Source organism: Typopeltis vanoorti, chromosome 1, assembly GCF_054136105.1.
Source record: "Typopeltis vanoorti isolate ZY-2024b chromosome 1, IOZ_Tvanoo_1.0, whole genome shotgun sequence".
In the NCBI taxonomy this organism is placed as follows: domain Eukaryota; kingdom Metazoa; phylum Arthropoda; class Arachnida; order Uropygi; family Thelyphonidae; genus Typopeltis; species Typopeltis vanoorti.
The window spans coordinates 96461345-96480753 of record NC_143549.1 but is presented as its reverse complement, the minus strand read 5'-3'; the positions used below and the strand labels follow the sequence as shown (position 1 = coordinate 96480753).

The window sequence follows — 19409 nt, the reverse complement described above, 5'->3', positions numbered from 1 at the left end:
AGCTATGTTTGGTGGAGCATAGGCATGTTTCATGGATAACCACTCACTCATCTAACTGCATGTAAGGTGTCGAGCATGTGCTTCGCTGATCCACTTTGTCCATATTGGTTCATATCTATATAATTTTGGTATTGTTCTGTCTGTTTCACTGCAGATCCCCAGGCTGTTGTTCATAATAAGTGAGTTTACACTAGTAATGTTTCCTGCATCTTCAGGTACTGATAATTAGTGAACTATATTTTTGGAAAGCAGATAAAGAAAACTAGTTTTAATATTGGTATATAGGCAGTTTTTAATTTTTTTTGTGGCTTTCACCCATGAAAATTTGTAAACATATAGCACATTAGTAATGCAGATCGCATAGGGATTTTTTCCCAATTTTTATTAATTTTATGTACATATTTTTATTTTTTTACATAACCTGGAAAACCCACTCAACAGACCAAACATGGTATTTTTTTTTCAAGCCTCTTCAGGCCTCTGATAAGTATGGTGGTGGTCTCACATTATTATTATTATTATTATTCAGGCCTCCATGGAGTAAAGAGACCCATCGCAGGAGATCCTTCTTAGGAAACACAGAGTCTATCATGCCACTCCTTGAACTAATTGACTGTTCTTGCTCTCGCCACTCTATCAGGTAATGCATTTCATGGTTCCATTACCCTCCATGCAAAGAAACCACTCCTCACCTTCTTGCTCACAGCTTCTTTTCGTACTTTCCAGAGATGGCCCCTTTTCATCGCTCCTTTCCACTGCTCCACAAAGTGAAAGAACTCCCCAGTGTCCACCCTGTAACTGCCACTCAACAGTTTAAAAGTCTCAATCATATCACCTCTCCTTCTATTCACCCAACTCTGCAGCCTGCATTCCCTCAGCCAATCCTCATAATTAATATTGTACAATCCTGAAACCATCTTTTGTTATCTGCCTCTGCATCCTTTCCACAGTTAATTTATCCCTTTCAAATCCTGGGGACTAAATTTGAGAACAATAGTCAGGGTGTGGTCTGATCAGGGTCTTATACAACAGAATGATAACTCTTTTATCTCTCCAGGTCAGCATCCTTCTTGCAGCAATCCTCTGGGTTACCTTCATCTACTTCCTTCAAGACTACAATTTTTCTGCATTAAATCGATACCCCTATTCATTTGCACATCTGTCTAGTTTATTCAAATCCTCTTGCAGGGATGCTACATCTGCACTATTATTAATAACTCTTCCCAGCTTCACATCATCTGCAAACAACTGAATATCCCTTTGTAATCCATTGACAAAAAAGGTTAAACAATACAGGTCCCAGTAATGAGCCCTGTGGAACCCCACTGGTAACCTTCTGCTTCCTTGATATTGTCCCACTATACACAACTCTCTGATATCAGACAGCCAATCCTGAATCCAGTTGACTAACCCAACATCTAAACCCATGTATTATAACTTAAATATCAGCTTATCATGCGACACCCTGTCAAACAACTGCAAACCTGCAATTTCATACCTTTGCAAAATCCAAAAAATGGCAGTGTATGCCTTTCCCTCATCAACTACTCGTCACTTTATTATAACAGGCAATCATATTACTTAATCAAGAGCATCCCTTAACAAATCCATGTTGATTCTCACAGATAACATTACCCTCATCTGCCCAACACTGTATATTGTCCCTCACTAATTTCTCCAAGACCTTAACAACTACTGATGACACACAAACTGGCCTATAATTAGACATTCCCAGTCTGCTACCACCCTTATGCAATGGCACTATCTTATCTTCCCTTCCATTCCTTGGGTACCTTTCCTGTAGCCAGACTTTCATTGAAAAGCCAGGTCAAAGGAGCTGTCAGTTGTTTAGCACATTCTCTCAAAACCTGTGGTGAAAATACCATCCAGTCCCACTCCTTTACTGATATCCAGAGTACTCAGTATTTGGAACACACTCTCCTCTTGCACCTCTAAACCTCGAACATGCCTTACTCCTCTAGTATTAAATTATTCTTCTCCAGGATGAAATACTCTAATAAAGTGCTCATTAAACAACTCCCATGTCCTCTGCATCAGTCGCTCTATTCCCATTTTTATCCCACAATGCCATTTTTCCACAATCATTTCTCCTCCTACTGCCACATAGCTAAAAAATTCCATAGGATTTTCTTTGGATCTTAGTGCAAATCTCTTCTCATATTCCAGTTTTGCCATCCTCACCATACTAGTTACTCTCCTGGCATGCTCTCCACCCCTCTCCTTATATCCCTTCCATAATCTCTTTTTCACCTGCAGTTCCTGTTTGATATTGTTTGTCATCCACTTTACACCAAATTGTGTCCACTTCTTAACTCGTGGAATACAGCTTACTATTGCTTCACCATTTCCAAGAACTAGTGATATCCTGGCCTTCCAGCAGGTCTGCCCTCTGTGGAACTGCCCCAAGTTGATATCTAAGACTATTATAATCACCCACCTTATAATTCCACATATGTTCCCTTTTCTTTGATACTCTGCATGTCAAAACCACATGGTCACTCTCTCTCCAACTGGGGAAGGGGGGAGATGTCATCTCAATTATTATCAGCTCTTCTGATGCTATGACCAAATCAAAAACTGTTGAACCTCTTGTTCCCTCTATTACATGTTTCCTAAGACATTTGTCCCTCAAGAATTCTAGAAATTCCATTTCTTTATTACTACATGCATTTTCCTCTTCCCATCTTATACTGCTGTAGTTAAAATCTCCCATACTGCCTAAATATATCCTGCTCCCCACCTGCTGTACTCCTTGGCTTGTAGCAACACCCCACTAAATATCCTGTCTTGCCCACTTCTACCTCGCACCATATGCTTTCAAAACCATTAGTCTCACTGCCTTCCAAAGCCTCCACTCTTAGAGGATATAAGTTATCACTTATCATAAGCAGTACTCCACCACTACATTTCCCCCTCCTATCCTGCCGAAAAATGCTTTACCCCTGCTACTTCTATTTCTGTTATTATATCATCTTTCATCAACCAAGTCTCAGTGAATCCAATAATCTTTGACCAGGCTGACGCTATCAGTGCCACCAATTCATCTCCTTTATTCTGGATAATCCTGGCATTAGTATAGAGTATAAAAATGTCACTGTTTCTATACCTACAGTAGCATTATCTTCTCCAAACTTCACTGGACTCAGAGTTACCTGATGTATTTCCCCTTTCCCCAAGCACCCGTTCCCACAAGAGGCCACCCCTGCTACCATTCAACCTTGGAACTCTAGTTTCCCCTGCATTGACATACCAACTCGTTCAGAAAACAGCAATGTCTCCAGATGCCTACGTCCTTCCTCATTCAAATTCAAGTGGTCTGCATACAGTTCCTTTCTGTCCTCAAATGCCCTCCAAGCATCCATGTATTCCAGTACTCTCTTCTGACACATTCTGGCTATTATGCATTTCATTATTACTGCTCTTCTGCTCAGCTTGTTATTATCATACCTGGGTAACACACACTATCTTTCCCCTCTGCGTATTCTTTTGTACAACGTGAAGCATGAATCTCAGATTTCTCACCATCTGATTTATACTGCCTATCAGGTCATTCATGCCCACAATCATAATCATCTCATTCACTCTTTCACCCTGCTTAATTGCCATAGTCACATTTTCTATCGTTCCTCCAGGCAAACACTCCTCCAGCATTCTATCTTGCACACCATGGATCATCGAGTCTCCATACATCACACCTCTTACCACTCTGTTCCTTGATTGCTCACCTGCATCCCTCACTCTCTCTCTCTCTCTCTCTCTCTCTCTCTCTCCTCTAACCCTTTCTCTCTGTGTGTCCCTACTTACCTGCTGTCTTGGCATCACTCTATCCCTGGTTCCAGCACTCCCTTGCATTCTTCTCACTTCCTCTTTCTGACTGTTTCCCTTCTCTCATCTTGTATCATTCCCATAACTCTCTCTCTCTCTCATTCCCTCTCTTCTGTTTCTATTCTCTCCTCTTCTATCATTCCCATAACCCTCTCTCACTCCTTCTCCGATTTGCCTTGCATTCATCTCTTCCATTTGCCTACTCTCATCTTTCATACTTCTCATCTCATTCCTGAGACATTCCACCTCCTCTTTCAACTCATCTCTCTCTCTGCAAGTTAGTCACTCTTATTCGCCATTCATCCTCCCAATCAAGACCATCTCCAAAAACTTCACAATCATTCAAGTCTTCCACACTCCCTACTCTTATTTTTTCATTCATATTTTGCTCATAATTCACACTTATCACACTACTCATCTCTAGAGATTCTCCCACTCCTAACGCAAAGAAGTCGGAAATTGTAACATCTAACTCACTAAATTCCTCCCATTGCCTACATTTTACACATATACACACTTCTCCCTTCTCTCACCTGCCACATATCCAGCTTCTGGGATGCCTACATGCCACAAGCCCTGCATGTCACAAAATCCTTTATTATGTAATGCAAAATAGAGTCCTTGAATAGGGGAGGACTTGGTGACACTCCATTTGTAATTGGAGCTGCGGCTGCCACCATCATTAACTTAGTGCTGAGGAACTACTACAACTAAATGCTAAATACTGTTATACGCTCTACTGTAAGCTAATTTACTTACGCTATACTTCAAGTATAAACTATATTTATAGTTATTTATACTATATAACAAAAACTTATCTTCTCTTCCACCGCAGATGCATCTGACTCCGTCTTCTCGGTAACCCAAATATAACAACTAAAGTCCAAAGTAGCACCACTAAAGAACACTTATGTTACTAAGAAAAAAAAATAGCACAATTTGCAACAGAGTCACACTATACACTGTTTAAAAAACACTTTTTTTTTTACCGCAGCTGAAATCCACCGCCATGTGCTTCAGAGACTCTAGCACCACTCCAAAAGCATAGTAAAAATTCCTCTAGTCATGACTAGAATAGAACTTACGACGCTCTTTCCTCTGGCGGTCTAGCGCCATGAATGGCACACGCCACTTCCACTGAGCTACACATCCCAGCCAAATACAATCACTTACATACATTCTGACAGCAGGATTCGAACCCATGGGTTGGAGAACAAATATTTTAACACTTGGCCAACCAGGCTGGCATATAAATTGGTATTTATTGGATAATTGATTCAGATATTTCTTTAATATAAGAACTACTACTGTTTTGGAGTAATGTAATTGCTCTGTATTAGTTTGTCTGCTATTAGTTGTAGTTATACATTAGGTAGGTTATCAGACTTGTGTTGTTGGTTAATGCATGTTAATGCTAGAAATACAATTTTATTAATACAGACCAGTATTTTACAATAAAAACATTTATTCAAACCTACCAGTTTTGCCAGCAAACTGTCTGGCTTTTTCAAAGCATTACGGAGATATGAAAGTTAGTAAATGCAAATTAAAAGGAACATAAAAAACGTTGTAAACCAAACTAGTATCTATGGTTACACGTTTTGCGTGACAGAGATGACTTATTGTTCTTATTCATTATCACGCATGTGTGTTTGTTGTAGACTTGTAATGTGATTACTGGCTAGCTGTAGTTCAGATTGATTGAGAGAGAGGATCAAGTTTTTCCATGAACTGTTTAGAATTACACTCTGATTTCTGTTGAGGTTTCCGCTGGTTATTAGTACTATTGTGGCTTCCTTAAATACACGATGCCTGTAGTCGTCATTGAGATATGGCATGGAGTTGTTTTGCCAATCTATCGTCTGGTTAGATGTGCAGAAATGATGTGCTAAGCCGGAAGAGATGCTTCTGTTGTGGTTTACATCACCAACATGTTCTTTTTGTCTAATTTCTAAACTTCTATATGTTAATACTTAGCATATAGCATGTTAATGCTATATGCTAAGTATTAACATGCATTAACCAACACATGTCTGAATAAGGTTATAGATAACATTAATTCTAAATGAATTCAGATACTAATAATGTTTACATATTAGTGAATTATTTCACCTATGGTTTTCTTCAGGCAATTCATTGGTCTCAGCTCTCACCCAGAACATATCTAGAATGCTTTATCTTCCGAGAATAAAAGTGAAGTAAGCAGTTTACTCATTATTGAGCAGTGACTGGATAGTTCACATCATACAGAACTTCTGTATACTGTTATTGGTTTTATCTGTCTGCTGAGGGAAAATGAAGCCAATGACAGGACAAGATAATCTGTTCTTGTAATGATACCAGTAACCTCTATAGCTCTATATGGAAACCCCATAATCCTAACCTATTTAACTAATCATTGGCTAAAAGATATATCAGAGATACATTGATATATTTATTTCCAAAATTAGATGAAATAATTGATGATATTTGGAAGAACATTTACACTGTTTATACAGAAATAAGCAGTTTATTCAGGTTACATCTTCTCTGTTAAATTCTTTACAGCTATATTATTATTATTATTATTATCACCCCAAGACCTCATGGAGTTCAAAGACTTATCTGGAAGGTCCTTTTATCACACACACAGCTCATCATACCGTGCCTTGAACACATTCAAACTCCTTGCAGACACCACATTCTCAAGCAAGGCATTCCAATCATTCACAACTCTGCATGAAAAAAACCTGTCCCTCACTCCCCTACTCACACCCACTTTATACAGTTTCCAGGGATGACCTTTGGTTCTCCCCTGATCTCCCGCTATTTTCTGTAGAACTTCTCCAGCATTTATCCTATAACAACCCCTTACCAACTTGTAGGTCTCTATCATATCTCCCATCTCCCTCTTGTCCACCAGACTCTGCAAATTGCATCTCCTCAATCTTTCCTCATACTTGACATTCCAGAGGTCAGAAACTACCTTAGTCAGTCGCCTTTGGGCCCTCTCCAACATCTCTTCATTCTTCTGAAAACCAGGTGACCAAATCTGGGCATAATAGTCCATGTGTGGCCTAATCAAAGCCTTATACAATGGAACAAGAATCTCCCTACTTCTACAGGTTAGTATCCTCCGCATCATTCCCAGAAGCCTTTGTGTTGTCTTCACAATTTTGGCGATGTGTCCCCTAAATTTCAGATCCTTATCCACTATCACCCCTCAGATCTCTTATTTCCTCTACCTCCAACAATATATTCTCACTAAGCATAAATTCTGCATCCCATCTTTGTTTTCCAAATTTTAAAACCTTACATTTTGCAACATGCCCAATCATTCAATTTATTCAAGTCTTCTTGTAAGGCCACAGCATCTTCACTACTCTTTATGGTTCGTCCCAACTTTGTATCATCTGCAAACAACTGAATATCTCCATCCAAATCTTCACCAATATCATTAATATGCAAGTTAAACAGTAATGGCCCTTATATTTTACTGTAATAAAAATGTTTTGAAGAACTTGTATTCTTGCTACTTTCTCAGCAGTAACAAATGATTTATTCATTTAATTTACATTACCAAATAACTAAACATATGATGTTGTCATAATTGATATCAATATTAACTGGAAATTATAGGATGCCCTTCGAGCCAGAAGAGCTCAAGATGAGAAGGAAAGAGAGTGGAGAAGAAAGGAAAAGACGGCCATTTTGAAGAAAAAGGAAACCATAGAAATGTTGACTACTGCACGGAATAACCAAATTAATCTTCAGGACCGCTTAAGAAAAATGAAAGCTCAAAAGGAGCTAGAAGAATATAGAATCCTTGTGAAGTAATTACCAAACTTTTCGATAAGCTGTCTTAAAAAGTTTTAGTTTTTCTAATTTCTAATATTACTATTAGTGTTGCTTTATTTTAATGTACACATATACAGAGCCACAGAAGATAGATTTTAATAATGTATGATACCTTGAAGATTTTCCTTTACTAAGACATTGCAGTTATTCTTTAAATTGGACAAATAATATAAATGCCCTTAAATTATAAAAAGTTATATGATATTATTATTATACAGATATCCCCACAGAATCAAACAACTCATCGTGGGAGACCCATGCTAACTATTATTCACATAATACCAATCATACCTCTCCTTAAACTCATTCACCATCAGGGCAGTCACATCTATCTGTGGCAGTCCATTCCACTTATTCACCACTCTCCAAGAAAAAACTAATCTGTACATCCTTACTAACCACACTCTTACACAACTTCCAGAGGTGACTCCATGTTCTCTCACTACTCATCATGTATTGAAAAATTTCTTTTGTTTTAATCTTATAAAATCCCCTTAGTAAATTATAAGTTTCTATCATGTCCCCTCTCCTCCATCTGTTAACTTAACTCTGCAATCCAAACATCTTCAATTTTTCCTCATAGGGATAATTCCACTGACTTGTCACTAATGTCTGAATACTCTCCACCCCAAGAAACCCAGGTGATCAAATCTGGACACAATAGTCAAGATGCAGCCAAATCATAGCCTTATCAAGAGGGATAATAGCTTCCCTATCTTTACTTGCCAACCTGTTCTTCAACATCCAAGTAATCTTTTGAGCTGTTTTGTTGATTTTTGCAACTAAACCTACAATATGGTAGGTTTAGTTGCAATATTTATGTGACTGCATTTATGGTAAACTGAGGCAAAATGGCAGTGAGCATGGAATGAAAATTTACCAGCTTTTTCAATTACAGATATTTCGGTAAAATTTTTCATAAATACCAGTTTAGCAGTAAATTACCAGTAATTTCTTACATGCTCACAAAATTATATGGAAAGATAATATAAAGAAAAATTTTATTTAAACAAAAAGATTTTATTTTAAAGAAAAGGATTTTGTATTATTAATATAAATTAGAAATAAATAACTTTTTTTTTATTTCAAAACATAAATAGTAACTTTAAAGATAAAGAAAACATAATAACGTATAATTCGGCATAAACTATTTTCTTATTTATTGTCCTTTTTTTATTAAAATGGTCACATAGAAAACATAACTTATTGAACCTGTGATCCTGTAAATGTGATCTTATTTTTCCCAATATTTCCAATATTGGGAAAGCTGTCTCAGATTCGACACATGTTAGTGGACTGTTGATTAGGAAATTAAAAGCCATTTTAAAATAATTTTCCTTCTATGTTTTCTTGGTGAAAATATATCAGTTTCTTTTGTGTATTAGATCTTTAGCACTTTTTTGCTTTTGAGTGATGTGACATTCATCACATTGCCACTGAATGCAGCCTGTTTGCTTATCAAAGGGACTGGTCTGACTTTCTCCCAGCTGTGCCATCAGCATTGAACTGGATCAAAACTTCGATTTGCAAATATGGTTTTTCAACTTATGATCATATGTTTTTTTTTATTCTGTTTACTAGTACTGTATAAGCCAAATGCTGAATAAAATAAATAAATAATGCTTTTGAGTAGGATCTTCATAGACTACTTCAATTTTTTTTTTTTCTTCATCCCCAATTGAAATATTTTCTTCATTCATATTACAGCATCCTCAGATGGCATCACTAATTTCAGTTGAATTTGCTGGTTTTTTTTTTTTTTTTTTTTTTTTGCAAAATAAAGACATTGCATTAAGTCCATAATTATCTTCATTATTGTATATTTGGATATAAATTTACTAAAGGGGAAACCCATCCACTACTGTCATGTGTTCTACTACAGCAGAAAAAGAGTCATTAATTGCTTTATTAAAATGCAATATAATTTTTAATCATGAATCGAGATTTGTCTTAACATCAATATTTTCTTGAAGGTGCTGAATCATCATTGCCCTCCCCCTTAATGAACCAATTTTGTGCTAGCTTGTAAGATGGTTAACTGCTAGCACTTCCACTAACCACTCTGATATATATATATTTAATTTTTTTTTGTCCTGCTTCAGTATTTTAAAATAATACTAGGTGAATTTTTATCCATTGCTACAAAAAATAATAATAATAATAATCCATTTTCAATTACATCCTTTTATCAATTATCAAGTCACTTGAAATATTTTAATTCTTCACCTTTACTTTCACTGTCTGACACATAAACAATTTACATTACTCAACATTCACTCAACAATCAGTCAGAACACAGAATCAGGGAATATAATTTTGTCATTAATATGCAGTATCAAAGTATTAAAATATTTGGATACTTGAACACATTCATAATGGGCAGAGGCAATTTCTACCATCTAAACCAAATATATGTGGGTTTGGGGATTTGTTTGTTTCAGAATATATTAGAAACCAATAATTAAGGGATTTCTATATTTGGTTGGTATATTTAAACTAACCAATAATAAAATGCTCCTGTATGTATTGGTAGCTTAGTACCTGGAATGAAAATGACCCTATGTAGCGAAAAACATCTTCTCCAAAAGACACCATCCTACACTGCTGTAAACAAAACAATTTTGTTATTGTTATAGCATTAAATATAGCATATAGAGCCAATGTAATGTGTTTAGTGACAAGTAGAGTAATTATAGTATTTAGTGTAATTAGAGACAACTGTAATTTATGACACTATACTACGAAAAACATCCCCCCCCCAAAAAAAAAAAGTTATTTTTGAGTGTGGGGAGAGGATTCATATTGCACAGACACAAGCCAAACAAAGTAGAAGTTTTATTGTAGCACTAAAACTATTGTAAAGTAATTGATAAGGGAAATTTAGTCATTCATATATATATTACTCTATGTGCAGAAACAAACGGAGTAATGTAATGTGGTTTGGAATAACGCAAATTTTTAAAAGCAACTGTTTCCCCACCTATTCTTTTTTATGACCTGAAATAAGATATTGTTACATTTGGGATTTTCTGTACCATTAAGATGGTTCACAAATGCTATTTTTAGAAATAAAAGTCTGTGGAATTGAAAGTGGCATGCTATATATATTTAACAGTTTGTAAAAATGTGCCAAATCCCAGATACCAAAGGAGCATGTCATCAGGGGAAGTGAGTTTATGCCAGGCATATGACTCACACAAGACACAGTGTGGTGTGAAAGTGTTACGTTTATAAGTTATTAGTACTACAAAGTTAAACTAATCATGAAATATTTGAGATAATAATGCAAGCAGACAACAGCTAACATAAGCATGTGACTTGACAGCCACAAGCCTCATTACCAGTCATTTTATTCAAAGTGAACTATATTTTACTAAATTAGTCAACAATAAACAACAGTAAAATTGTTACAACATGCATTAAAAACGTTTTTAAATACCAGTAGAAAATACTGAATTACCAGTAAATTTTAAAAGTTTTGCTTCATTTCTATTGCAGTGAGAAAGCGAACCATGTGATGTGCAATGTGGAAATCAAATGTAGTTTTCAATAAAGATAGTTTGAAGATGGTTCAAGAAATTGTAGTGTATATATATGCATGGGCAAATGTGGAGGGTGTGTTTTTTGGAAAGATTGAACAAGAGAAGAAAGGAAGAATAGTTCTTCAAAAAATGTGATATTTTGATGGACTGCAAGATGTTAAATAAGAGTTGAGGATGAGGTGTAATACTAAAGAAGGGGCAGGTGAGCAAGAAAATATGAGTGTCAAAAATATGACTGAGTATGGGAGGGGGGGGGAAGAAGAAGAAACGAGCTTGATTGTAGGAATGGAAGAGAGCAGTACTGTTGGAGTAAAAGCAAGCATGATTGTAGGAAGGGAAATGGAGGGGAACATGACTGACAAAGCAAAACCAAGAGTGCTTGTGGGAATGAAAGTCAGCATGAATGGCTGGACAAAAGTGGGTGTGATTGCCAATATGAAAGAAAGCACACTTCCCAGAACACAATACTTGAAGAATGAGATCATTAAGATCAGAAAGAAGATAAGGCATATGCAAAATGAGATTAGAAGTTTGGTGAATAGAAACAAAAAGACGTGAAAGAAGAAAATAAAAAGTGATGGATAAAAAGAGATGACATGATATGATTGTTGAGTCTGTGAGAGAGTTAGTAGTGGATGCAGGAATAAGTGATTTGGTTGGGCACAGATGGAGTAGTAAGGAAAGATATCAGCAGACTATTCAGGAGAGTGATAAACAACAGTGTGTTGCCCAAGTATGACAATGATGAGTTGATACAGTAAGCAAAAATCATGAAGATATGATAGCACAGCTATGTGAGGAGAAGTATACTTTACTGAAATGTATAAAAGAGAGGATTACATTTAAAAGGAATTTGTGTGAATCAACTGGTGAGACTTGCTAGAAGGAAGTGTAATGAATGATGTGTACAAAGGATCAGGAAGTCAGTGGCAATGTCAAAGAGCAGGAGAGTTGAAGAGATGAAATGCAGTATCTGTGAATGGAGAGGAAAGTAATGTGAGAATGTGAAAACAGAAATGCAAGATGGACAAGGTAATGAGGGAGGTAGGCAGGGCAAGGGGTGTACAGGAAGATACAGTATAATATAAGTGGAAGCAGTAATGAATGTATGTATGGAGATGATCAGCATAAGAAGGGGATGCATGATGAACAGTTGAATTTAGGAAGTATATGGAATAAATGTTGTAAAAGTGAGTGAGCAGAAGCAGGTGTGAAAAATTTACACAATGAGGAACAAGATGGATTATATGCCAAGAAATAAATTGCAATGTTTATTTATAAATACTGAGAATACCAGAAATAAGATACATGAAATTGTTGCAATGATTGAGATTATTCACCCAAAAATAGTTGAAATAAGTGAAACATGTTTTGATGAAGATGATATCCTGATTGGAATAGAAATAGAAGAGAGTAATGAAAGTGCTGTTGATGACAACAGAGGAATTAGATATATCTACAAAAGATTGAGATGTGAGGGGGAAATAGTGGCAGTTATTTTGAGGTAGTGTGGTGTGAAGTAAAGGTTAACAGTATGAGATATTTAGTTGGCTGTAGCCATAGGCTAGGGTATACAGAAGTCAGAAACAAACAGTATATAGGCAAATTGTCTTAATGAGCAAGAGAAGGATGATTTTAGTTATAGTAATACTGACCAGAAAGAAGAGATAGCATCTCGAAATAAGGAAAAACAAATTTCTTGAGTTCTTGATGAACAGCTCTCTCAAACAGTATGTAACAGAGAGCACACAAGTGTTGATAATCTTAAATCTGATTGTATCATCAGAGGATGTAATTGTGAATGGGGTATCCAGTTGGTGAGAGTGACCACAAGGTAATCATCTGGGTTGTAGCTAGTAATATGAAAACTTCTTGTGAACAAAGGATATAATGGAACTACAAAAACTTAGGACACAACTGGAAGCTATAAGTGGAAAGCAGAGTTTGGTGGAAAGGAGATAGATGCTGCTTTAACACTGATCAAGACCCATATAATAGCAGCAGTGTCTGAGTGTATTACAAAAATTTAACAGCTAAATGAAGTAGGAATAAAATGAATGAATGAAGAAATTAAGCATGCAATCTGGAAAAAAAAAGAAGTGACTTTATGATGGTAACACAAAATGAAGCATAATAAATAGCTGCATGAAGAGTACAAAAAGTGGGCAAGGAAGATGTCTCAGTTGGTAAAGATAACAGAAACAGTATGATCAGAAATCGATCAGTTAGGCTAAGAAAAATTCTAGAGTTCTTTCAACATGTGGGAAGCAGAAAAAATAATGATTATGGGAGGGGTGATGTTAATGGATGAAAATGGCAAATTAATAACAACTGTAGAGGATATTTTTGCAGTATTGAATGGACAATTTATCAAAATATTTCATTCTTATAAATGCAACATCATGACACCATCAACAACACCATCAACTTGAGTGTGCAAGTTGTGGTGGAAGATGAACTGATTGTGAGTGAACAGGATGTATATTAGGAATTAAGCAACCTCAATGTTAATGAGCTTTAACAACATATCACCATGTTGCAAGAAGTTAACAGCATTGTTTTTATACATTTTTAACAGTAGCTTGCAACAGGGAAACTCTTAGAAAAGTGGAAAGAAGATAAAATTATATTCATAAGGGGGAGATGTGACAAGACTGAAGCTACAGAGTATAGGGCAATCTGGATACTGGAATTGTGGTTAAAGTGTTGAAGAGGTTTGTGAAGGCTAGGATTCGCAATTGGATTCATAACGGCAGCATTCTCTGTGATAATCTGCATGTGTTTTTTATTATTATTATTATTATCACCCCCAAGACCTCATGGAGTTCAAAGACTCATCTGGGAGGTCCTTTTATCACACACACAGCTCATCATACCGTGCCTTGAACACATTCGAACTCCTTGCAGACACCACACTCTCAGGCAAAGCATTCCAATCATTCACAACTCTGCACGAAAAAAACCTGCCCCTCACTGCCCTACTCACACCCACTTTATACAGTTTCCAGGGATGACCTCTGGTTCTCCCCCGATCTCCCACTATTTTCTGTAGAACTTCTCCAGCATTTATCCTATAACAACCCCTTACCAACTTGTAGGTCTCTATCATATCTCCCATCTTCCTCCTGTCCACCAGACTCTGCAAATTACATCTTCTCAATCCTTCCTCATACTCGACATTCCAGTGGTCAGAAACTGCCTTAGTCAATCGCCTTTGGACCCTTTCCAACATCTCTTCATCCTTCTGAAAACCCGGTGACTAAATCTGGGCACAATAGTCCATGTGTGACCTAATCAAAGCCTTATACAACGGAACAAGAATCTCCCTACTTCTACATGTAAGTGTCCTCCGCATCATTCCCAGAGCCTTTGTGTTGTCTTCACAATTTTGGTGATGTGTTGCCTAAATTTCAGATCCTTATACACTATCACCCCCAGATCTCTTATTTCTTCCAACTCCAACAATATATCCTCTTTATGCTCTAGGGTAAATACCAGATGAATTTGATAGACTGAAGAGGAAATACAATACAGATGTTAGTTCTTGGGCACAAGATTTTAACACAATAAGTAGAATACCATCAGTACTGGAAACTTGTTTGTGTTCAGGTTATTGAGGATTCTTTGGGTTTCTTTCTGGTGGATGACTGTATGTAGGCGGCATAGAGTGAGCAGTTCTTGGTAAAGCAGGGGGGGGGGAACTTTGCCCTGGTCATTAGTGTTGGAATTGGAAGAAAAGAATGATATCAGTAGAATTCTGATCTTTGAGTGAAGTGACTATGGCACCATTTAGATGTGAGAGTTGTGGAAAGATGGCTGTAAAAAAAAAAGTTGTGTCTATTGGCCTTTACAAGGGACAGTAGAAGGATTGAGACTTTATAAGTTGGTAAGAGGGTTGTTACCAGATTAATGTGGATAAAATTTTTTGTATCAAGAGACAGGAGTAGAAGAGGAGATCATTCCCGGAAGCTGCATAATGAGGGACAAGAGAGTAAGGAACAGGTCCTTTTCATGGAAAATGGTTGGTAAGTTGAACACTTTGTAATGAAAGCATGGTGAGTGCAGAAACTGTGGGTGGATTTATGACACATTTTAATGATCTTTTGCATGAGAGTATTGATCCTGTGATGAGACTTTTTATTCCCCAGTGGTCTGATATTAATAATAACTTTACAGTTGTTACAGTAATAATGCCATCAATCTCCAACAGTGCATCATTCTCTGTTGTAGAGTTCGGGATTATGCTAATTTTTTGTTTCATTATAATTTCAACATTAAAAAATAGACACAAATGTAATATTATGATACATTTTTGTATCTTTTTCTTCCAGAACTCAAATTTAGAGTTTTAGGCATGCAGTTTTTGTCATGCTGACAGTAGAATGAGTGCTTCATGCCTATCAAATGTGTATTCTCTTAAGCTAATGGATTTTGGTGAAATCTGGTATTGGAGCCCTTTACTAAAGTAACCTCTGAATTCAATTCTGATCCAAATATTAGACAATTTAATCCAGTGCTTACATATCCATAGTATGTAGACTTGCCCTTTTAATGCAGTTGCAGGTACATCACTGCAGTGCTTCTGCCTTTTTCTTAACTTTAGTAGAATACTAAGAGTGGAATATGCAGTCCTGGGATAAGCAGGGCACAGACCATACCGATTGCTTCATTAATACTAGGTATGAGTTAAAATTTTAGTATTGAGGTAATTTTGTGCAACTGAAGTGACTCTTCCACTTCAGTTGCACAAGTTGAACCATCTTAACTTTTAGTGAAATTGAAAATTGAAACTGCACAACAACAATTGAAAGTTGCATAAACTGTGTGGTTAACAGGTGCATGAAGACTATTTTTTTTTGTTGTTTGGTGAGTGGTGAATTAGTGAAATATTCTGTTAGAAGCAGTCATGGGTACTTCGTCAGTGAATGAATTTAAGGAGAGTGCGACAGGTGCTGTGTGAATAATGACTTGTGCAGGCTTCCTGCAGTGAGTCTTTAAACTCTATGGAGATGCAATATAATAATAATAATAATAATAATAATAATAATAATAATACAATAATCTACCATTTATCTGACCATATCAGGAAGGCAATTTGCTGTTCTGATAATTGAAGGGTCAGATAACTAACGTACTATTACATGGTGATGTACCAGAAATCGGTTGACATGCAAGAATCGGTGAATTGAAGGATCACTGTTCTGAAGGTCAGATAAATGATAGAGTGCTCTGATATCTGCTCTAATGAAAAATATGTTATGATGAATTTACTTTAATATAATTTTTTATATAGTGTGAGGAACAGGCATACTTTCCTAAAGTGTACTATAGCGATCAATGGGAATTTGGACTATGATTCATATAAGCATGTAATGAAGTCCTGGACTGTTGTGGGATAGACATCCCTTAATCTCACCTGATGCTCCAGTTCATCCCACAGGTGTCCAATAGAGTTGAGATCAGGGCTCTGTGGAGTCCAGTCAAATGTGGTGACGTTCATGTCCACAAACCATGTAGTTGCAGCGACAGCCTTAAGACACAGTGCATTGTCTTGCTGAAAGAGACAATGATCAGTTCCATAGAAACAACAAAGTAGGAAACATTGCATTTTCTACAATGTTCAGATAGGAGTTCAATGTTCATGGCACCACAAACAGAGTCCGAGTCCAAAGCAGGAAAAACAGGGCCATACCAGCACACTGTCACCTCTAAATTTCTTAGTTGGGGTTATGCACTCTAAAAAGAGACATTCATTGGGCATCTGACTCACCCACGCCTGTCCATCTGCTGAGTAGAGGGTGTAGCATGATTCATCGCTATATAACACTGCTTTCCAAGCTTTTCACCACTGAAGATGATGCTGCGTGTTGGTTCAGGGAATGTGGAGGCTTGCATATTGTGATCTTACCTTGGAAACCCATGTTGTGAGTCTCAGTTCAGAAGGTTTTTTGCACAGATTTGTGTCCCAGTTGATGCCCAGAACTCCACATTCAATTGGTCAGTCAACTAATGGTGATTTTTTCATTTTCCTTCATAGCACACTAGTCACGTTTAGTGAGTGTGGTGGGTTGTTCACTGCAGGTAGCACTTGCAGTTGACTCTATAGTATCATTGAATGTTGACCTGGGATGGCCCAATTTGTCAACAATTTGTCGAACAGATAAGCCTGCAACATGGCATCCTATCACAATGCTTCTTTCAAACTCCATCGGTTCCCTTCTCACAGCCATTTCACCCACCCACCCACCCACACACACACACACAGTTGCCCTGTCTTGGGAGCATCATATTCCTCCAATTTATACTAGCTATAAACATATGACTTGTTACGTGGCATGATGCATCTTGCCCATTGGGGATATCCATTAACTTCTTTCCAAGCAGTGTACATTAACCCCCCCCCCTACATACACACAGTATATACAATAGTAGTGGATTATAAAGCCTGTAATACTGTAGCACTGTGTGTGTGTGTGTGTGTGTGTGTGTGTGTGTGTGTGTGTGTGTGTGTGTGTGTGTGTGTGTGTGTGTGTGTGTGTGTGGAATAAATGATAAGAGGAAAAGAAGGAACCTGTTAACATGTTTCTTGAAGATCTGAGGATTGTATTCGTTGTAGAAAACAGTATGGGAAAGGCTGTTCCATAGAAAAGAGATGGATGGAATGAAAGAAGAGAATGAAAAGTTGGTTTTGCAAGTTTGGAGCTCAACTCTGTGTGGATATTGACCAACAATTGCTTATGTTCTTACATATTTAATCTGTATTCAAACTGAAAAGTAATGCCATAAATAGAAGAGAATGTTAAGTTTTTTTGATGACTCAGAATGCTATTAATGTGACATGATTGCATAAGTCAGCCTAAGAATGGACATGATCTCGACTGGAGATCTGAATATTATCAAAAATTAAAGAGGTGTGAAGTAAGATATTTCTTTTGTGTTTTAATATCATTAAAATTCAGTATATCACTTGATTGGCCGAGTGATTAGCGTATCTGCTCTCCAGCCAAAAGCCTGCAGGTTCAAGTTCCTCTGTGGGCATGGATGTTTGTGATTGTCTGTGAAAATACTAGTGGTGGTGGGCAGTAGATGGTGTTGGTGATGATCAGGTTCACTATAGCTGGAGAGTTGTAGAGGTTGTGCCCTCTCTCGATGAGTCTTTGGATTCCCTAGAGGTGTCATGTAATAATAAGGGGGCGCTAGTGGGTCAAGCGCTACGAACGTGTTTTGAAGAGCTCCTGATTCAGATAAGTTTTACTAGGAATAATTAAGTATATATGCGTAATTGTTTAAGTAAGAGCGGCTGTAAACGTTGTACGCTACCGATATTATTAGTGTGGGGTTTTTTTTCTTGCTTAAACTAAATATGAAAACGTTAATATTAGACCTAGTAACCTGCAGAGAAAAAAAAAAAAAATGGCGGCGGCATTGTCATTCCATGATTTTAATTTGGATTTCAGTCGGTTCGTTAAGTGTGAGGTCTGTTATATGTATTCCTTCAACTACGTAAATGATTTGTGGATGTTTAGTGCGGATGGAAGAAGGGTGTGTGCGAAATGTGACCTGAACGAGGAATTGATGAATGCGAATATGAAGTTGATGACAGAAAGTGCTAGTACAGATTGTGTCGTGAGTGCACGTTTGAAAGAGGATGGCGAGAAAGACAGGCGAAAAAATGTTAAAAAATCAGGAAAAAAGAAAAAGAGCGATTTGACAACCGTAACGGATGTTAAAAGGGACGAAAGTGAGGCAGAAAGAAACGAAATTGAGAGAACGAATGAAAGTAGAAATGGCGTGGTGCAGAAATCGCAAGTAAAAAAAATCGAAAGAATGAATGATAGTGAAAAAAGAATGACTGATGGCGAAAGTTGGACGCATGTTGGAACGAAAGTACTGAACCAAAGAAAGATGAATGACAGTAAAAGTGAGAAGAATGATAGCGAAAGTTGGACGCATGTTGGAACGAAAGTACTGAACCAAAGAAAGATGAATGACAGTAAAAGTGAGAAGAATGATAGCGAAAGTTGGACGCATGTTAGTCCGAAAGTACGGAAACAAAGAAAGATATGTGAGAGTGAAAGTGAGAAGAATGATAGTGAAAGTTGGACGTATGTTGGACCGAAAGTACGGAAACAAAGAAGGATGAATGAGAGGGAAAGTGAGAAGAGGGGGTCGAGAGTTAGAAAG

At 37.0% G+C, this 19409-nt stretch overlaps 1 protein-coding gene across 1 annotated transcript in view; it reads left to right on the top strand.

The window, feature by feature from the left end:
- Positions 1–19409, top strand: part of LOC150110236 (cilia- and flagella-associated protein 45-like) — a 168219-nt gene that overhangs the window by 131710 nt on the left and 17100 nt on the right. The window contains exon 10 of the mRNA XM_090392294.1: positions 7465–7658. Coding sequence (XP_090248420.1) covers positions 7465–7658 — 194 coding nt within the window. The remainder of the gene's footprint in view (positions 1–7464; positions 7659–19409) is intronic.